Source organism: Pongo pygmaeus, chromosome 1 (assembly GCF_028885625.2).
Source record: "Pongo pygmaeus isolate AG05252 chromosome 1, NHGRI_mPonPyg2-v2.0_pri, whole genome shotgun sequence".
Classification (NCBI taxonomy): domain Eukaryota; kingdom Metazoa; phylum Chordata; class Mammalia; order Primates; family Hominidae; genus Pongo; species Pongo pygmaeus.
The window spans coordinates 193,158,950-193,178,858 of NC_072373.2; the positions used below are offsets into that span (position 1 = coordinate 193,158,950).

The window sequence follows — 19,909 nt, forward strand, 5'->3', positions numbered from 1 at the left end:
TGTTTTTTTTGTTTTGGTTTGGTTTTTTTGAAGACAGGGTCTCACTCTGTAGCCCTGGCCGGAGTGCAGTGGTGCCATCACGGCTCACTGCAGCCTCCAACTCCTGGGCTCAAGCGATCCTCCTGTCTCTGCTGGGACCACAGGCACGAGCCACCAGCCCCTGCCAAATTTAATTTTTTGTACAGACAGAGTCTTGCTATGTTGGGCAGTTTGGTCTCGAACTCCTGGCTTCAGGCAATTTTCCTGCTTTGGCCTCCCAAAGCACCGGAATTACAGGCTGCAGCCACTGTGCTCGGCTGTAAATAGCTACTTTTGACAGTATAAAGGTCTCTGGTCAGGTGTGATTACATTCTTGGGAGGAGAAGAAAGAAACAATTATTCCTTTTGGTAGTCTGGATCTTAGGCCGATAAAGGCCTGTGCTTTGGGAGAGATGGTGGGCACCGGAAAGGAACATTGAGGCTTCTTCAGTTCAGCTTGTCAGTGCGCCATATTTTGGGGTTTCGGTTTCTGAGCCCCAACAGCATTGCAGAAAGTTCAGGAAATAGAAGAGGAAAAGCTAATGATTTGCCCATGGGTTATCATCTCTGCATTTCCATTTCTTCCTCCCTTCTATTTCCAAATGTAAATGTAATTATAGTTTGCGCACAATTTTGTATCCTGCTTTATCGTTAACAAGTCAGGGTTTTTAAAGTTTGTAAATGGTTTACTAATGGCCACATAACACCCATTAATTTGGCTAACTTCCCTACTGCTTGTATTTACATTGTTTCCACGTTTTGTAATTACTAATAATGAGGCAACAAACAGCCTTGAGAGGTTTGCTTTTTCCCAGTTTTTGTTGTTGTTGTTTGTTTTTGAGACACCTCGCTCTGTCGCCCAGGCTGGAATGCAGTGGTGCGATTCCTGCTCACTGCAACCTGCGCCTCCAGGTTCAAGTGATTCATTTGCCTCAGCCTCCCGAGTAGCTGGGATTACAGGTGCGCGCCACCACACCCGGCTAATTTTTGTATTTTTAGTAGAGACGGGGTTTTGCCATGTTGGCCAGGCTGTTCTCTAACTCCTGACCTCAGTGATCCGCCAGCCTCGGCCTCCGAAAGTTCTGGGATTACAGGCGTGAGCCACCACGCCCAGCCAGAAGTTTGTTTTTGAAACTTGAAACTCCCGCCACTCAAGCCTGTCGCTGTGGCCACGCTCACTAGGGAGTAGTCACGTGTTTAATCTCTGCCGCGACGATTTCTGGGAGCCTGGTCACCCCGGAAGCGGAAGTCCAGGAGTCAAACTCGTCATTTCCTTCAGCTAGAGGAGCTCAACGGATCTGTTTTCTTTCGCTCAGCCAAAATCACAGAATGAAGGCGGTGAAGAGCGAACGGGAGCGAGGGAGCCGGCGAAGACACCGGGACGGGGACGTGGTGCTGCCGGCGGGGGTGGTGGTGAAGCAGGAGCGTCTCAGCCCAGAAATCGCACCTCCCGCCCACCGCCGTCCGGACCACTCTGGCGGTAGCCCGTCTCCGCCGACCAGCGAGCCGGCCCGCCCGGGCCACCGCGGGAACCGAGCCCGAGGAGTTAGCCGGTAAGTGGGGGAGCAGCCCAGGATGGACGTTGGGTTGGGCTCATTCAGAAAGGCGGGCAGGGCTAGCGTCCGAAACAGGTTTTGAATGGTGGGCGCAGCAGCCCGGACTTAATCCTGAGGGGCTGTTGAGAGTGATCCAGTCGTGCTTGTGTTATGCTTGCTCTGTCACTTGCATTATAGCTCGGTGTTCAACGCCTAATGACTAACCAGCAGGATCCCACTCCTTTATTCTTGTGTCCCTAGCACTTCGAAGAGTGTGGCCCAACAGATAGCACTGATAGATAATCTGTTAAATTGGATTGAGATTTTCCCCATCCCGCCCACAAATGGAGTGTGGGCGTTGTCTTTCCGGTTACCTGCCAGAAAGGTTTTCACATCGAGGTCTAGGCGAGCTACCTGACAGAAACTGGAAAAAAAAAAAAAAAAAGTTACTTTTTGCTAGACTCATTTATTTATGCATTCATTCACCATAGTTTTACTGAGTGCCTATGCAGTGTTAAAGACTGCCCTAGGTATTGGGGCTGCAAGGGTGATTCAGTTAGATAATCTTCACCGGTGCCAAATTGGCTATGCTCTAACCCTGAGACATGATAAAAAAATAAACAAAATAGTTTCAGTTAGTAACAAGTATTATTGATAGATTAAAACAGTAATGTGATAGTGAGAGATTGGAGAGAAGAGGGAGGAGGCCTCTCTAAAGAGGTGCCATTTGAGCCCAGACCTGACTGTTAAGAATGATCCAACCTCTTAAAGATCTAGGCAGAGGAAACAACATCTGCAAAGAACCTGAAGTAGAATGAATTATGATTGAAATGGGAAAAAGCCAGTGTCAGTGGATTATGGTGGTCAAGAAGGTGGGTGGTAGGAAGTAGAACCACAGGGTGGAGGGATTGTTATTGATGGTAGGGGTGTTGGTAGTGAAGGATAAAGAGTCAAGGGTGACTTCCGGATGGTGATGCCAATTAGTGAGATGGCAAGGAGTAGGAGAGGAAAGGTTTTTGAAGGGTTGGGAATTTTAAGTGAGAAGGTACAGTAGACAGTTGTCTATGTGAGTATGGAATGCAAGGGAGATGTTAGGGCTAGGAAAGTGAACCTCGTGACTCCTTTAATGTGACCGGCAGAGACCTTCACAAATGTGGTGTTTGTGTTAGTAGGTAAGCCTCATACTGGAAGCTAATTTTTATGGGGGAAGGGAAATTGCGAAAAAATCCTGTGTACCATGCTCTGTATAGGTCCCCACCCAAAAAGAAAAACAAGTCCTCAGGGAGAAGAAGCAAGTCTCCTCGCAGTAAGAGAAACCGAAGTCCTCACCACTCAACAGTCAAAGTGAAGCAGGTAAGTGGATTGGGGTGTTTTGATGGGTCCAAATTGACAGCCTTTTCCTATCACAGCTAAAGAGGGCTGTGTATGTGTGTTGTGTGTGTGTGCACGTGTGCACGCACGCTCGCCTACATCTCTACCTGTACCTTCAATGGGCTTTTCTGAAAACTGGCTGTATTTATTTTTTCTGCTTGTTTGCTTAAATTAAACTTTTTATTTTGAGATTATTATTGGTTCACATGCAGTTGTCAGAAATAATTCAGGGAGATATACTCTCCCTGGTTTCTCCCAGTGGTAACATCTATTCATAACAGAACTGTAGTACAATATCATCATCAGAATACTGACATCGATATAGTCAAGATAACATTTCCTTCACCGCAAGGAATACCTCGTGTTGTCCTTTTGTAGCCAAACCCACTTATCTCCCACTTTTATCCTTCCTTAACTTCTGTCAGCTTCTAATCTGTTCTTCATTTCTATAATTTTGTCATTTCAAGAATGTTATGTAAATGGAATCATACAGTATGTAACCTTTAGGATTGTCTTTTCTCACTCAGCAGAATCCTTTGGAGATTGATTCAGGTTGCATCTCTCAGTAGTTTGTTCCATTTCATTGCTGAGTGGTATCCAAATGGCATGGATTTAGCCACTTACTCATTAAAGAACATCTGGGTTGTTTCCAGTTTTTGGCTATTACACATAAAGCTGCTATATAGACATTTGTGTACACGTTTTTATGTGAACATAAGAGTTCATTTCTCTGGGATAAATGCTCAGGAGTACAATTGCTGGATTGTACGGTAGTTGCAGGTTTAATTCTTTTAAGAAATTGCCAGACTGTTTTCCAGAGTGGCCGTATTAGTTTACCTAGGGCCACCATAATGAAATACCATAGAGTAGGTGGCTTAAACAACAGAAATTCATTTTCTTGTAGTTCTGGGGCTAAAAGTCAAAAATTAGGGTGTTAGCAGGTTTGGAATCTCCTGAAAAAAATCCTCTGTCCTTGGATTGCAGATGGCTACTTCTTTGCTATATCCTCAAATGATCTTTCTTCTGTCCTGGTATCTTTTCTCAGCCATATTGGATTAGGGCCCTACCCTCATTTTAACTTAATCAGCTCTTTAAAGACCTCATCTCCAAAATGTTATTAATAAATTCTGAGGTACTTGGGTTTGGTACTTTAACATGTTAATTTTGGAGGGTACAATTTAGTCCGTAACAGTGGCTGTACCATTTTATATTCCCACCAGCAATGTATGAATGATCCGGTTTCCCTGTATCTTTATCAGCATTTCAAGTTATTACTTTATTTTAGCCATTCTGATAGGTGTGTAGTGGTATTTCATTGTGATTTTGATTTGCGTTTTCCCTTTTTTTTTTGAGACAGAGTCTGGCTCTGTCGCCCAGGCCGGAGTGCAGTGGCACGATCTCAGCTCACTGCAACCTCCGCCTTCTGAGTTCAAACGATTCTCCTGCCTCAGCTTCCCGTAATTTGCATTTTCCTAATGGCTTATGATATTGGACATCTTTTCTTTGTGTGTGTGTGTGTGTGTCACCCGGGCTGGAGTGCAATGGCGTGATCTTGGCTTACTGCAGTCTCCCCTTCCCAGGTTCAAGTGATTCTCCTGCCTCAGTCTCCCGAGTAGCTGGGATTACAGATGCCCACCACCATGCCCAGCTAATTTTTTGTATTTTTAGTACAGATAGGGTTTCACTATGTTGGCCAGGCTGGTCTCGAACTTCTGACCTTGTGATCTGCCTGCCTCGGCCTCCCGAAGTGCTGGGATTACAAGCGTCAGCCACTGCACCTGGCCTTGGACATCTTTTCATGTGTTTATTTGCCATCTGTATGTATCTTCTCAGGTGCAATGTCTCATGTCTTTGCCTGTTTTCTTTTTTCTTTTTTTTATTTTTTATTTTTTGAGATGGAGTTTCACTCTTGTTGCCCAGGCTGGAGTGTAATGGCGCGATCTCAGCTCATTGCAACCTCAGCCTCCCAGGTTCAAGGGATTCTCCTGCCTCAGCCTCCCAAGTAGCTGAGATTACAGGCTCGTGCCACCGTGCCCGGCTAATTTTTGTATTTTTAGCAGAGATGGGGTTTTGTCATGTTGACCAGGCTGGTCTTGAACTCCTGACCTCAGGTGATCCACCTGCCTCAGCCTCCCAAAGTGCTGGGATTACAGCAAAGTGAGCCACCGCTCCCGGCTGTCTTTTGCCTGTTTTCTAATACTATTATTTGCTTTTTTACTGTTTAGTTTTTTGGAATTCTTTTTATATTGTGGATACTAGTCCTTTGGGGATATATGGTTTACAAATATTTTTTCCCAGTCTGTAGCTGTCTTCATTTTCTTAACAGGGTTTATCTCAGAGCAAAAGTTTTTAATTTCAATGAAGTCCAGCTTATCTGTTTTTCCTTTTATGGATTGTGCTTTTTATGTCATGGCTAAGAACTTTTTGCCTAGCCCTAGATCTGCGAAATTTTCTCCTAAATTTTTTTTCTTAAAAGTCCATGATCTGCTTTCAGTTTCTTTTCAGGGTTTCAGGGTTGGGTTGTTTTTTTTTTTTTTTTTTTTTTTTTTTGGCCTATGAATGTCCACTTGCATCAACACCATTTGTTGAAAAGACCATCTTTCCTCCAATGAATTACTTTTGCTCTTTTGTCAAAAATCAGTTGGGCATATTTGTGTGGGTCTGTTTCTGGGATCTCTGTTCTGTTCCATTTGTCAGTGTCTGTCATTCTGCCAATACCACACAGTCTTGATTACTCTATAGCTATGTAAGTCTTGAAATGGTATGGATGATTTCTCCTATTGTATTCTTCTTTATAAAAATTGCCTTAGCTATTCGACTTCTTTTCTCTTCCATGTAGGTTTTAGAACAATCTTGTCGCTATTTTTAAAAAGTCTGGGCCGGTCACAGTGACTCATGCCTGTAATCCCAACACTTTGGGAGGCTCAGGTGGGCAGATCACTTGAGCTCAGGAGCTCCAGACCAGCCTGGGCAACATGGTGAAACCCACCTGTACAAAAAATATAAAAATTAGTTGGGTGTGGTGGCATGCCTGTAGTCCCAGCTACTCAGGAGGCTGAGGTGGGAGGTTTACTTGAGCCTAGGAAGTTGAGGCTGCAGTGAACAGTGATCACACCACTGCACTCCAGCGTGGACGACAGAGCGAGATCCGAAAGAAAAGTCTTGCTAGGATTTTGATAGGATTTGTGTTAAACTGGTGTTTGGGGGCAATAATTGACTTTTTACTATGTTAAATCTTCTAATCCATGAACATTGTGTATCTCCCCTTTTATTTAGATCATCTTTGATATCTTTTATCAGTGGTTGTAGTTTTCAGCATATAAATCTTATACATATTTCTTTGTGGAATGATTATAAAGGGTATTTTAAATGGGTGTCCACATGTTCATTGTTACTATATAGAAATATAATTCATTTTTGTGTGTTTATCTTCATCCTATATCCTTGCTGAACTAATGTATTCTAGTTTGTGGTTTTTTTTTTAGATTACTTGGGATTTTCTACATAGACAATCATATCTACAAATAGGGACAGTTTTATTTCTTCCTTTACAATCTGAATGCATTTTATTTCCTTTTGTTGTTTGCATTAGTCCGTTTTCATGCTGTTGATAAAGACATACCCGAGACCCAGCGATTTACAAAAGAAAGAGGTTTAATGGACTTACAGTTCCACATGGCTGGAGAGGCCTCACAATCATGGCGGGAAGCAAGGAGGAGCAAATCACACAGGGATGGCGTCAGGCAAAGAGATAAAAGAGTAATGAGAGCAGACACTCTTGCCTTATTCTCAATTTTGAAGGATGAGAATTCAGTCGTCTTTTTTTTTTTGAGATGGAGTCTCGTTCTGTTGCCCAGGCTGGAGTGGTGCATTCTCTGCTCACTGCAGCCTCCGCCTCCTGGGTTCAAGGGATTCTCCTGCCTCAGCCTCCCAAGTAACTGGGATTAGAGTCTGGGCCAATCACAGTGGCTCATGCCTGTAATCCCAGCACTTTGGGAGGCTGAGGCGGGTGGATCACCTGAGGTCAGGAGGCCAGTCTGGCCAACATGGTGAAACCTCGTCTCTACTAAAAATACAAAAATTAGCTGGGTGTGGTGGTGGGCGCGTGTAATCCCAGCTACTTGGGAGGCTGAGGCAGGAGAATCACTTGAACCTGGGAGGCGGGGATTACAGTGAGCCAAGATTGTACCACTGCACTCCAGCCTGGGTGACAGAGCAAGACTCTGTTTAAAAAAAAAAACAAATTTTAAAAGACAAATAAAAAACAGTATAACAACTATTTATATAGCATTTACATTGTATTAGGTATTATAAATAACCTAGTGATGATTTAAGTATACAGGAGGATATTCACAGATTTTTATATAAGGAACTTGAGCATCCTGAGATATCTTTTTTTTTTTTTTTTTTTTTTGATATGGAGTCTTGCTGTGTCGCCCAGGCTGGAGTGCAGTGGTGCGATCTCGGCTCACTGCAAGCTCTGCCTCCCGGGGTTCACGCCATTCTCCTGCCTCAGCTTCCTGAGTAGCTGGGACTACAGGCGCCTGCCACCATGCCCGGCTAATTTTTTTGTTTTTTTTTTTTAGTAGAGACAGGGTTTCACTATGTTAGCCGGGATGGTCTCCATCTCCTGACCTTGTAATCCACCTGCCTCGGCCTCCCAAAGTGCTGGAATTACAGGCATGAGTCACTGCACCTGGCCCTGAGATAATCTTTTTTATCCACTGGGGATCCTGGAACCAATCTCCTGAGGATACCAAATGATTACTTTATTCTTTTCTCAACCTCTGAACCATCATTTTGTGTTTTTTGTTGTTGTTGTTGATTTTTGTTTGTTTGGTGAAGTGTTGCTCTGTTGCCCAGGCTGGAGTGCAGTAGTGTGATCTTGGCTCACTGCAGTCTCTGCCTCCTGGGTTCAAGCAATTCTTGTGCCTCAACCTCCCCAGTAGCTAGGATTACAGGCACGTGCCACCATGCCCGGCTAATTTTTGTATTTTTAGTAGAGACAGGGTTTCACCATGTTGGCCAGGCTGGTCTCAAACTCCTGACCTCAAGTGATCCACCTGCCTCAGCCTCCCAAAGTGCTGGGATTACAGATATGAACCACCGTGCCCAACTGAACCACCATTTTCGGAACAAATGTATTGATTACATGCTCATTGTAATAATACAGAGGTATGTAAAATATAAAATGAGAGTATGGTTTACTTCTCTCATCCCCAAAATTGCACCACCTCCTCAACTAAAAAACCTCTACCTCACTTGCCAGAGGTAATCACTATGATATAGACTCTCTGTCCATCATCACATGGCCTTCTCCCATGAATCTCTCTATCTCTTCTCTTCCAAGGTCATCAGTCACGTGGGATTAATGACCTACATTACTCCAGTATGACCTTAATTTATTACATCTGCAGTGACCCTCTTTCTAAATGAGGGGGAGATAAACATTTGAGAGTAATCTGCATATAGGTGTATGTAAAGTATTAGGATTAGATGAAATTACTAAGGAAGTGACTGTAGATAGAAGAACAACCAACAAAGGTCTGAATCCAGGGGTGATCCAGTGTGAAGAAATTGCAGTGACATCAGCAAAGAAGACTGGAAAGACAGAGAAGCAAGAGAATTTGGTAACTTGAAGCCATTAGAAGGAAGTGTGTTGAGGATAGAGTGATTAACTCTGTTAGATGCTGCTGATAGTTAAGTGAAATGAAGACTGAGAATTAGCCACTGGATTTAGCAATGTGGAGGTCATTGGTGATCTTGACCAGCAATTTTAGTGGAGTAATAAGGGTGAGACCTGATTGGAGGGGTTCAAGGGAAGACAGAGGAGAGGAATTGGGAACTGAATTTTTAAAAACAATACTTTTTCTTTCTTTCTCTTTTTTTTTTTTTGAGACAGAGTCTCACTCTGTCACCCAGGCTGGAGTGCAGTGGTGCAGTCTCGGCTCACTGCAACCTCCACCTCTGAGGTTCAAGTGATTCTTCTGCTCCAGCCTCCGGAGTAGCTGGGACTATAGGCACGTGTCACCACATCCAGCTAATTTTTGTATTTTTAGTAGAGATGGGATTTCACCATGTTGGCCAGGCTGGTCTTGAACCCCTGACCTCAAGTGATCCACCCACCTCAGCCTCCCAAAGTGCTAGAATTACAGACATAAGCCACCACACCCGGCCGTTATGTCTTATTATAATGACTCTTAATAAGGGATAAAGGACATGATGAGGTTAGTCCTGGTGAACTCAAGGCAGATAGCGGTGGCAAACTTGTAAATGTTTTGGAGTAGGAAGGGTGGTTGTCTGAGGCTCTTTCTTGATGCATGTCTGTGCTAGGCTAGGAAGTCTAGAAAAACTGAGTCCCACTCTAAGCAAGCAGGCCCTCACTTGAGCCCTGTGTATGGCAGGGAGCCGGGGAGGGGGTCTTAGTCCCAGTGCTTCCACTTTTGGGGTATTGTGAATAATGCTGCAATGAACATGGGTGCTCAAGTATCTAATTGAGACCCTGCTTTCATTTGTTTGGGATATCCAGAAATGGGATTGCTGGATCATATGGCGATTCTATTTTTTAATTTTTTATGGAACCACTGTACTGTTTTCCGCACTAACTATACCATTTTACATTCCCACCAGCAGTGTACAAGGGTTCTGATTTTTCCACATCTTTGCCAATACTTGTTATTTTCAGTTTTTTGATAGTAGCCATCCTAATGGGTGTGAAGTCACCTAAATTTTTGTTTTTTAATTTTATTTTTATTATTATTTTTAGAGAGGGCGGGGGGGGTCTCACTAGGTTACCCAGGCTGGTCTCGAACGCGTGGACTCAAGTGATCCACCCACCTTGGCCTTCCAAAGCACTGGGATTACAGGTGGGAGCCACCACGTCCTGCCTGCCTGATCATTTTTATTATTATTATGTATTTTTTAAATTAGGGGCCATGCTAATTTTTGTATCATTCTAATTTTCTGCCTAATCATTTTGAAAGTCTCTTACTGCTCTCTGTTTTAAAATTTTTAACCTTAATTATCTGTAAACATTTTTGTACCTTACCTAGTCCATAACAAGAAGTTTTTTTCTTTGTTTTGTTTTTTGTTTTTTTTTTTGCGGGGGCGCGGGGGTACCACATTTCTTTATTTGAAGGAATGGTACAAATCAACTTAAGTGGATGTTTTGGTACAACTTATGGAAAAGGTAAAGGAGACCCCAACATGCATGCACTGCCTTGGTGACCAGGGAAGTCACCCCATGGCTATGGGGAAATTAATTAGCCTAAGGCTTAGCTTTCATTATCACTGTCTCCCGGGGTGTGCTTGTCAGAGAGATATTCTGCCAAGCCAGATTCGGGTGCCCTCATCTTGCGCAAGTTGGTCACATGGTCACCCAATTCTTTGATGGATTTCACCTGCTCATTCAGGTAATGTGTTTCAATGAAGTCACACAAATGGGGGTAATTTTGTCGGTGGCCAGTTTATGCAGTTCCAGTAGTGACTGATTCCCAAGTTTTTCCAAATGTAATGCACGCTCCATCGCATTCGGCTTGCTCTCCCAGTCATCATGGTCTGGTTTCTTGACATCCCGAAGGAAGATTCAGCCACCTCATTGGTTCTGCAGCTTCATCAGTTTCTTGGCATGTTCCCTCTCCTCATGAGATTGGTGAAGAAAGTATTTGGCAAAGTTCTTCAAAGCCACATCATCGCCGTCAAAGTAGTAAGACATGGACAGGTAGATGTAGGAGGCGTAGAGCTCCACGTTGATCTGGCGTTTGATGGCGGTTGATGGTGGTAGTTCTGGCGCACCTGCGAGGGGGACACGTGGTCGTCGTGGTGGCTGCGTGGCGGTGCTGCGCGGCGGTGGCTGCACGGCGCTGGAGTGGCGGCGGGGGCCTTGGGACAGTCAGAGGGCCCAGTGAAGAGGTAACAGAGGGCTAGCTATGGGCGGCCAGCCAGGGTGGGGTACGAGTGCCCGGTTCCGTCCAAGCACTGTTGAACCAGGAAACTCTGGGGACTTTCCGCAAAGAATGTCTCATTTTTTTCTTTTTGAAACAAAAATACACAACAACATTTTTGTACATGAATGAAGTCCTTGGGGATCTACATCTATAAGACTTCTTTCTTTCTTTTTTTTTTTTTTTTTTTTGAGACGGAGTCTCATTCTGTCACCCAGGCTGGAGTGCAGTGGCGTGATCTCGGCTCATTGCAACCTCCGCCTTCCGAGTTCAAGTGATTCTCCTGCCTCAGCCTCCCAAGTAGCTGGGATTACAGGCGCCTGCCACCGCGCCCGGCTAATTTTTTGTATTTTTAGTAGAGACAGGGTTTCAGCATCTTGGCCAGGCTGGTCTTGAACTCCGGACCTCGTGATCCACCCACCTCGGCCTCCCAAAGTGCTGGGATTACAGGTGTGAGCCACTTCATCTGGCCTCTTGTTTCTTTTTTTTTGAGACAGAGTCTCTCTTTGTCATTCAGGCTACAATGCAGTGGCGCCATCTCTGTTCACTGCAACCTCCACTTCTGGGTTCAAGCGATTCTCCTGCCTCAGCCTCCCGAGTAGCTGGGATTACAGGCATGTGCTACCACACCTGGCTAATTTTTGTATTTTTAGTAGAGACGGTTTCACCATGTTGACCAGGCTGGTCTTGAACTCCTGACCGAACTCAAGTGACCCACCCGCCCTTGCCCTCCCAAAGTGCTGAGATTACAGGCGTGAGCCACCATGCCCAGCCTGTAAGACTTGTTTCTGCTGCCTCTCATGCTCAGTGGCTTGTTTCCGTTTCCTTGTGCGTGTCTAGTATTCTTTAGTATTTGAGCTCATGCTTAGGGCTCAAATATTTTTTTTTTTTACCCCCCTTTGGAGATTTTTTTCTCATTGGAGATTTTGCCTTGCTTATTGTGAGCCCAACAATGCATTAAAAATTTAATAAGTATCTAGTTAAATTATAGTGGGAACATCTCTCCAAGTAGCTCATCTGCCAAGTCTCTATATAGAAATATCTGGTCTTATTGTGAAACTTGCCCCTTCTCTTTTTTTCCCTCCCATTTAACAATATATTAGATATCTTTCTATGTCGTTATCTCATTCTTTTTCATGGCTGTGAAGTGTTCCTTTGTATGAATAGATAATAATTTAACCATTCTACCATTGCAGGACATTAGGTTGTCTCCAGTTTTTTTTTTAATTACGAAATTACAGTAAACACATTCATATGTATGTCTTTGTGCGTTTCTGCTAGTGTTTCTGTAGGATTGATTTCTATAAGTGGCATTAGTGGTTGATGAGATTTTGATTAAATACTGTCAAATTGACCTAAATAGGCTATGCTAGTTTATACCTGTACCAGCAGTGGCTGAAAATACCCATTTTCCTGTACCTTCTTTTTTGACTCTAGATATTATTGATATTTTTAATTTTACTAATCAAGGAGAGAAAATTCATATTTCTTTTAGAATTTGATGCTTTGGTTATTAGGGTAAGCATATCTTCATGTATTTATTGGATATATAATTCTTTTTTTTTTTTTTTTCAAGACAGGGTCTCTGTTGCTCGGGCTGGACTGCAGTGGTATGATCATAGCTCACTTCAGCCTCGACCTCCTGGGCTCAAGTGATCATCCCACCTCAAATTCCGAAATAGCTGAGATTACAGGTGCACGCTGTCATGCCTGGCTAATTTTTGTATTTTTTGTAGAAATGGGGTTTTGCCATGTTGCCCTGAGCTTAAGCAGTTCTCCTGCCTTGGCTTCCCAAAGTGCTGGGATTACAGGCGTGACCCACTGTGCCCGGCCCTTGGACATTTATTTCTTCTGAAAATTGTTCATTTTTCTTTTCTTTTTGTATTTTTGAGACAGAGTCTTGCTCTGTCATCCAGGCTGGAGTGCCGTGGTGGAATCTTGGCTCACTGCAATCTCTGCCTCCCAGGCTCAAGCGATCCTCCCACCTCAGCTTTCCGAGTAGCTGGGACTACAGGCATGCACCACTGTGCCCAGCTAATTTTTGTATTTTTGGTAGAGACAGGGTTTTGCCATGTTGCCCAGGCTGGTCTCAAATTCCTGGGCTCAAGCGATCCATCGCCTTGGCCTCCCAAAGTGCTGGGATTACAAGTGTGAGCCACTGGCACCTGGCCATTTATCAGTTTCTCTGTTGAATTGTTTGTTATTGATATATTAATATGCAGTAATCTCCCCTTATCTGTGGTTTCACTTTCTGCATCTGAAAATATTAAATATAAAACTCCAGAAAAAAACAACTCATAAAATTTAAATTGGTCACTATCCTGAGTCACTTGGTGTAAACTTCTGCTGTCCCACCAGGAACATGAATCCTTCCTTTGTCTGGTGTATCTGTGCTGTATGCGCTACCTGCCTGTCCATCACTTAGTAGCCATCCTGATTTTCAGAGAACTGTTGCAGTTTGCAGTGCTTGGATTCAAGTAACCTTTATTTTATTTAGTTGTGGCCCCAAAGTGCAATAGTAGTGATTTTGGCAATTAGGAATGCTAAAGAGAAGCTGTAAAGTGCTTCCTTTAAACGAAAAGTTGAAAGTTCTCAACTTAAAGAAATTTAAAAAAAACTTTTCAAATCATATATTGAAGTTGCTAAGATCGATAGTAAGAATGAATCTTCTATTGTGAAATTGTGGAGAAGGAAAAAGAAATTCATGCTAGTTTTGCTGTTGTACCTCATACTGTAAAAGTTATAGCCACAGTTCACAAGTGCTTAGTTAAGATGGAAAAGGCATTACATTTATGGGTGGAAGATGTGAACAGAAATGTGTTGCGTTTGATGGCAGTCAGGTTCGGTACTATCCGTGGTTTCAGCCATCCACCATACTTAAGATGTATCCCCCTGGGACTACTGTATGGTTTGTGCTGCAAACATTTTCTACCAGGCTGATTTTTTTTTTTTTTTTCTGAGAAGGAGTTTCACTCTTGTTGCCCAGGCTGGAGTGTAATGGTGCAATCTCGGCTCACTGCAACCTCTGCCTCCCAGGTTCAAGCGATTCTCCTGCCTCATCCTCCTGAGTAGCTAGGATTACAGGCATGTGCCACCACACCTGGCTAATTTTGTATTTTTAGTAGAGACAGGGTTTCACCATGCTGGTCAGGCTGGTCTGGAACTCCTGACCTCAGGTGATCCACCCGCCTCGGCCTCCCAAAGTGCTGGGATTACAGGCTTGAGCCACCATGCCTGGCCTAGGCTGATTTTCAATGCTGTCTTTTTCAAGAAATCATGGTATGTTTCTCCATTTCTTCAGATCTTTAAAAAACACCTATTTTAATGAATTTTTACAGTTTTCTTCTTATATGTCTTTCATGTTTCTTAAGTTTATTCCTAGGTATTTAATTTTTTTTTTAACTGTGGAAGTAGGATTTAAAAACTTACTATTATATTTTCACTTTTGGCATGAGAGAAAGCTAGTTTCTTTCTTTACATATCTTGTACCTGACTACTTAACTCTTAGTTCTATTTTCTGTATATTCTTCCCTGTAAGTTTGCCCATAGTTACCTTTGTTCTGAAAAGGAGGGAATTATTTTTCCTTCTCCTTTCTGGACTAAATAGTCTCTTGTTTTTAGGGCTCTGGACCTGGACTTGTGCTATTAGGGCTATAGTTGAATAGCAGCAAGGGATATCATCTTTGTGGCCTTGCAAGGGAACATAACCAGCAGACATAATCTTATTTCTGTGGGAAATGTTGTTCTAAATGCCAAAGTCCAAATTACAAAAGACTTTTTGAATGCACTTCGTTCAAAAAGAACAACATTTGGGCTGCTTTTAGATTGTGCACTGCGTTTAAATTACAGAATCTGTTTGAATTTCAGGAGCGTGAGGATCATCCCCGGAGAGGACGGGAGGATCGGCAGCACAGGGAACCATTGGAACAGGAACACAGGAGAGCTAGGAACAGTGACCGGGACAGACACCGGGGCCATTCCCACCAAAGGAGAACGTCTAACGAGAGGCCTGGGAGTGGGCAGGGTCAGGGACGGGATCGAGACACTCAGAACCTGCAGGCTCAGGAAGAAGAGCGGGAGTTTTATAATGCCAGGCGACGGGAGCATCGCCAGAGGAATGACGTTGGTGGTGGTGGCAGTGAGTCTCAGGAGTTGGTTCCTCGGCCTGGTGGCAACAACAAAGAAAAAGAGGTGCCCACTAAAGAAAAACCAAGCTTTGAACTTTCTGGGGCACTTCTTGAGGACACCAACACTTTCCGGGGTGTAGTCATTAAATATAGTGAGCCCCCAGAAGCACGTATCCCCAAAAAACGGTGGCGTCTCTATCCATTTAAAAATGATGAGGTGCTTCCAGTCATGTACATACATCGACAGAGTGCGTACCTACTGGGTCGACACCGCCGCATTGCAGACATTCCAATCGATCACCCATCTTGTTCAAAGCAGCATGCAGTATTTCAATATCGGTAAGTAACATTTAGGAAGAAACTGTAATGTGAGCAGAAACAATTGCTCAGTTAGTTAGGATTACTAAGATTTTTGTTCATGTTTATGCAGAAGAATCCCATACCGCTCATATCTTATCTAAAGAGTATTGTTAATCTAACTGCCCTTTAAATAACTGCTTACATATTTATAAGAACATTAAACTTTTAATCTATTTTTTATTTTTTTGTGACAAGGTCTCACTCTGTCACCCAGTCTAGAGTGCAGTGGAGCAAACACAGCTCACTCCAGCGGCAACCTCCTGGGCTCAAATGATTGTCTCCTTCCTCGGCCTCCTGAGTAACTGGGACCACAGGCATGTGCCTCTGTGTCCAGCTGATTTTGAAACTGGATCTTGATAGCTTGTATGGGACGTCTGTGATGATTCTCACAACAATCCTGTGAGAAGGATAGGACAGATTTTTTGTTTTTTGAAACGGAATCTCGTTCTGTGCCCAGGCTGGAGTGCAGTGGCGCGATCTCAACTCACTGCAACCTCTGCATCCCGGGTTCAAGTGATTCCCCTGCCTCAGCCTCCTAAGCAGCTGAGAGTACAGGTGCACACCAGCACACCCAGCTAATTTTTGTATTTTTAGTAGAGACGGGGTTTCATTGTATTGGCCAGGCTGGTCTCGAACTCCTGCCCTCATGATCCGCCTGCCTTGGCCTTCCAAAGTGCTGAGATTACAGGTGTGAGCCACTGCGGTTGACCCGTTTTTTTTTGTTTGTTTGTTTGTTTTTTAACATAGTCTCCTGACTTTGAATGGACAAGTATTTATATCCCCATTTGACAGATGAGAAGACTGAAGCCCATCAAAACCAAGTGACTTGCCTAACAAATGATCACTATAGTACAGTGGTCCCCAACCTTTTTGGCACCAAGGACCGGTTTCATGGAAGACAGTTTTTCCATGGAACCAGGGGAATTCGGGATGATTCAAGTGCATTACATTTATTGTGCACTTTATTTTCTAATACTATCACGTTGTAATATATAATGTAATAATTATACAACTCACCATAATCTAGAATCAGTGGAAGCCCTGAGCTTGTTTTCCTGCAACTCGATGGTCCCATCTAGGGGTGATGGGAGACAGTGACAGATCAGGCATTAGATTCTCGTAAGGAGCGCGCAACCTAGATCCCACCTGTGCACAGTTCACAATAGGGTTCATGCTCCTACGAGACTCGAATACCACCACTGATCTGACAGGAGGCGGAGCTCAGGCAATAATAATTCGAGTGATGGGGAGCAGCTGAAAATACAGATGAAGTTTGGCTTGCTTGCCTGCCTGCTCGCTGCTCACCTTTTGCTGTGCGGCCCAGTTCCTAACAGGCCACGGACTGGTACCAGTCCATGGCCCAGGAGCTGGGGACCCCTGCCATAGTAGAACTCTGGCTCAAATATAGCTCCCTTGACTCTGAAGTCCAAGTCCACTGTTTTTTCCCATTTGGACAGAAACTAAAATATATTGAAATAGGTTAAAGAAACATTATATTGATTATAAACAACAGAAAAAAATGTATTTTCTTAACCACAGCAAGAGACATTGGATTCTTCATTTCCACCTTTTGATTTACCATGGATTCTCCCCACCCTCCAGCAACTCATTCTCACCTTTTTTTTTTTTTTTTTTTTTTTTTTTGAAATGGAGTCTCGCTCTGTCACCCAGGCTGGAGTGCAGTGGCGTGATCTCGGCTCACTGCAACCTCCGCCTCCTGGGTTCACGCCATTCTCCTGCCTCAACCTCCCGAGTAGCTGGGTCCACAGTTGCCCGCCACCACACCCGGCTAATTTTTTTGTATTTTTAGTAGAGACAGGGTTTCACCATGTTAGCCAGGATGGTCTCCATCTCCTGACCTTGTGATCCGCCTGCCTTGGCCTCCCAAAGTGCTGGGATTACAGGCGTGAGCCACTGTGCCCAGTCCATTCTCACCTTTTCTACTAAGTATATTTAAACTTCCAATTTTCCTTCCCAGGGCCATGTTTTCCCCTTGATTTCTTTGATTCCCTAGAATTTTAACTTGAATTGTGCTCAAGCCAGGTTATTTACATCATCTAGGCTATCTTAGCAAAGAGCTTTAGAGAAGCTGGATGATCTGAGGCAGAAGTTTGCTCACAGGTTTCTCCTTTTTCTCTGCTAGGCTTGTGGAATATACCCGTGCTGATGGCACGGTTGGCCGAAGAGTGAAGCCCTACATCATTGACCTTGGCTCAGGCAATGGAACTTTCTTAAACAACAAACGTATTGAGCCACAGAGATACTATGAACTAAAAGAAAAGGATGTACTCAAATTTGGATTCAGTAGCAGAGAATACGTCTTGCTCCATGAGTCGTCGGACACTTCTGAAATAGACAGGAAAGACGACGAGGATGAGGAGGAGGAGGAAGAAGTGTCTGACAGCTAGCAAACTAAGAACCCAAGCTATTGAGACACGTTTTCCTTCTTGGAAGGCTTTGATTGACTCAGAGAGCACTATGGTGGTGGGTCCGGCACTATGGTGCTCTCTGTAATGCCTCTTATTGCCTTAAGTCTTTCCTCTGTTGCTGACCAGATTGTGTTACCATTTGAATACACTGACTAATGTTTGTTAAACTTTTTCTGTGGCACCTTGGTCACATGCCTGCAGGCATTTGTTTTCAGAACAGTCTCACCAATTACATCACACCGTGTTTTAGTAGAAGTGTTGTGGTTTTAGTTGGTGCTTTCAGAACTGCTGCCTAGGAAACTATAAACCCTTGGTTAAGGGGAAATCATGGCTTGTTCTCTTTGTATAGTTCCTTTATTTATATAGGTGTTAAGCTTTGTGGACCAGGTGTTTTTCTTTTGGGGCAAACCCCTGAGCAGAGAATCTTACTAGGCTTTGGTTATCACCAAAACAACCTCCAGTATATACCAAAGCTTTGACCTGGTTGAGCTCTTGAGCTTAGAAGTTGATTTTGCACTTATTTTTTGGGGGGCTGCAGTCAGTAAACATTGACTGTTTAACTTAAACAGATGCTTTATGGCACCTGCTCAAGCCCGTGACTGTACAGAAGGATCCTGGTTGCTACCAGTGGGTGCTGATTCAGCATCACAAGTGACTGAAATTGGCCGTGGATCTGTTCTTTGCAAAAGAATTCCCGATTTCTCCATGGAGCATGTACACAACAATTTTGATCATATTAACTGCACTTCAGTTTTGCATTTTAATTCAAATGTTATCTCTTTTTTTCTTTGAGAAATAAACTGTCACTGATGTGACAGCATTCTTACTTTATTCTAATAACATGTATATGTCTAAAGCAGGTTGTGTTGTTTACATGTTTCTACACATTTCATCCTTTAAAAAATTGTTGAGAGAGGTTGTATTTACCTTCCCAAGGTTGGAAAGCAGGGGAATTTCCCAGTGTCCTAGTTTTCCACCAGAGGAATATGTGTAAGTAGCAAAGTATTTGCTGCTTACATATAGTGTATATGTATGTATATATGTAAATTGTGTGTTAAAGAGCTGATACTGATTTTCATATGACAATGTTAGGCAAAGGCCTCCCTGCATTTGAAGAGCAGGTTTTCATTTATATGTATTTTTGGGATAAAAAAATAAAATTTGTAAATATAGCCCCATTTCAAAGAGTAATGCTTTCCTAGCGTAGAGGACCTTGTGTTCATAGGTGTATTTGCTGCTAATGGAGCCTTCTGTCAGTACTTTTGACATAAAAGTAGGTAGCTGTTTTAGAGTGTTGTGGGGCAGGTTATATCGTTGGCCTCCAAGTCAGTGGAATAGCAGATGGTGACATGGAGGTGGATTGTGGGGAAAGGTGGTGAAGCAGCTCAATCAGTGTTACTACTAATTGTTCCTCTTGGGTTGAGACTTAGGATACTATTAAATTTGATTGTTTTCCATTGTTTTTATACCCATGTGTGCTCAGGGCTAAAGTTGGCTAGTGGGAGGGGCAGCTGACTAATGTTCATTCAGAAGTTAAAAGATTCTTTGAAAAGTGAACACTTACTAAGGTCATTAGATGAAACGTAAGTTGGGCCAGGCATGGGCACAGTGGCTCATGCCTGTAATCCCAACACTTTCGGAGGCTGAGGTGGGCAGATAATCTGAGGTCAGGAGTTCAAGACCAGCCTGGCCAACATGGTGAAACCCCATCTCTATTAAAAATACAAAAATTAGCTGGGCGTGGTGGCGCATGCCTGTTTTAATCCCAGCTACTCGGGAGGCTGAGGCAGGAGAATCGCTTGAACCCAGGAGGTGGAGGTTGCAGCGAGCTGAGATCGTGCCACTGCACTCCAGCCTGGGCGACAGCGAGACTCTGTCTCAGAAAAAAAAAAAAAAAAGGTAAGTTGAAGAATGTGTTCTACATTGGCCACTGTAACTGCTATTTTCTTCATTTTGGTGTGTGCCATAGATCATATATATGTGCTTGTCTGAAAAATAGGTTTGTTTAGATGAACTTTTCTCTTGATCCAGACTGACGGTTTTCTCTTGAGGGTTTAAGCACTAATCTGGTATCTTACTCTAGGACCTCCTTGTTCAGTTTGTGCTGCAGTAGCACTGCTTTGTGG

General features: G+C 43.5%; 1 protein-coding gene and 1 pseudogene across 1 annotated transcript; one reads left to right on the plus strand and one right to left on the minus strand.

Annotated features, from left to right (window-relative positions):
- The first annotated feature begins 185 nt into the window (after positions 1-185).
- SNIP1 (Smad nuclear interacting protein 1) lies at positions 186-18,953 on the plus strand. Its single transcript, XM_063665776.1, has 4 exons — positions 186-1,571; positions 2,804-2,906; positions 14,735-15,333; positions 17,498-18,953. Exons 1-4 carry the CDS (start codon positions 1,348-1,350, stop codon positions 17,760-17,762), a joined length of 1,191 nt encoding a protein of 396 aa, XP_063521846.1. The 5' UTR covers positions 186-1,347; the 3' UTR covers positions 17,763-18,953.
- Positions 10,083-10,948, minus strand: LOC129012892 (ferritin heavy chain-like; annotated as a pseudogene).
- Positions 18,954-19,909: the final 956 nt, after the last annotated feature.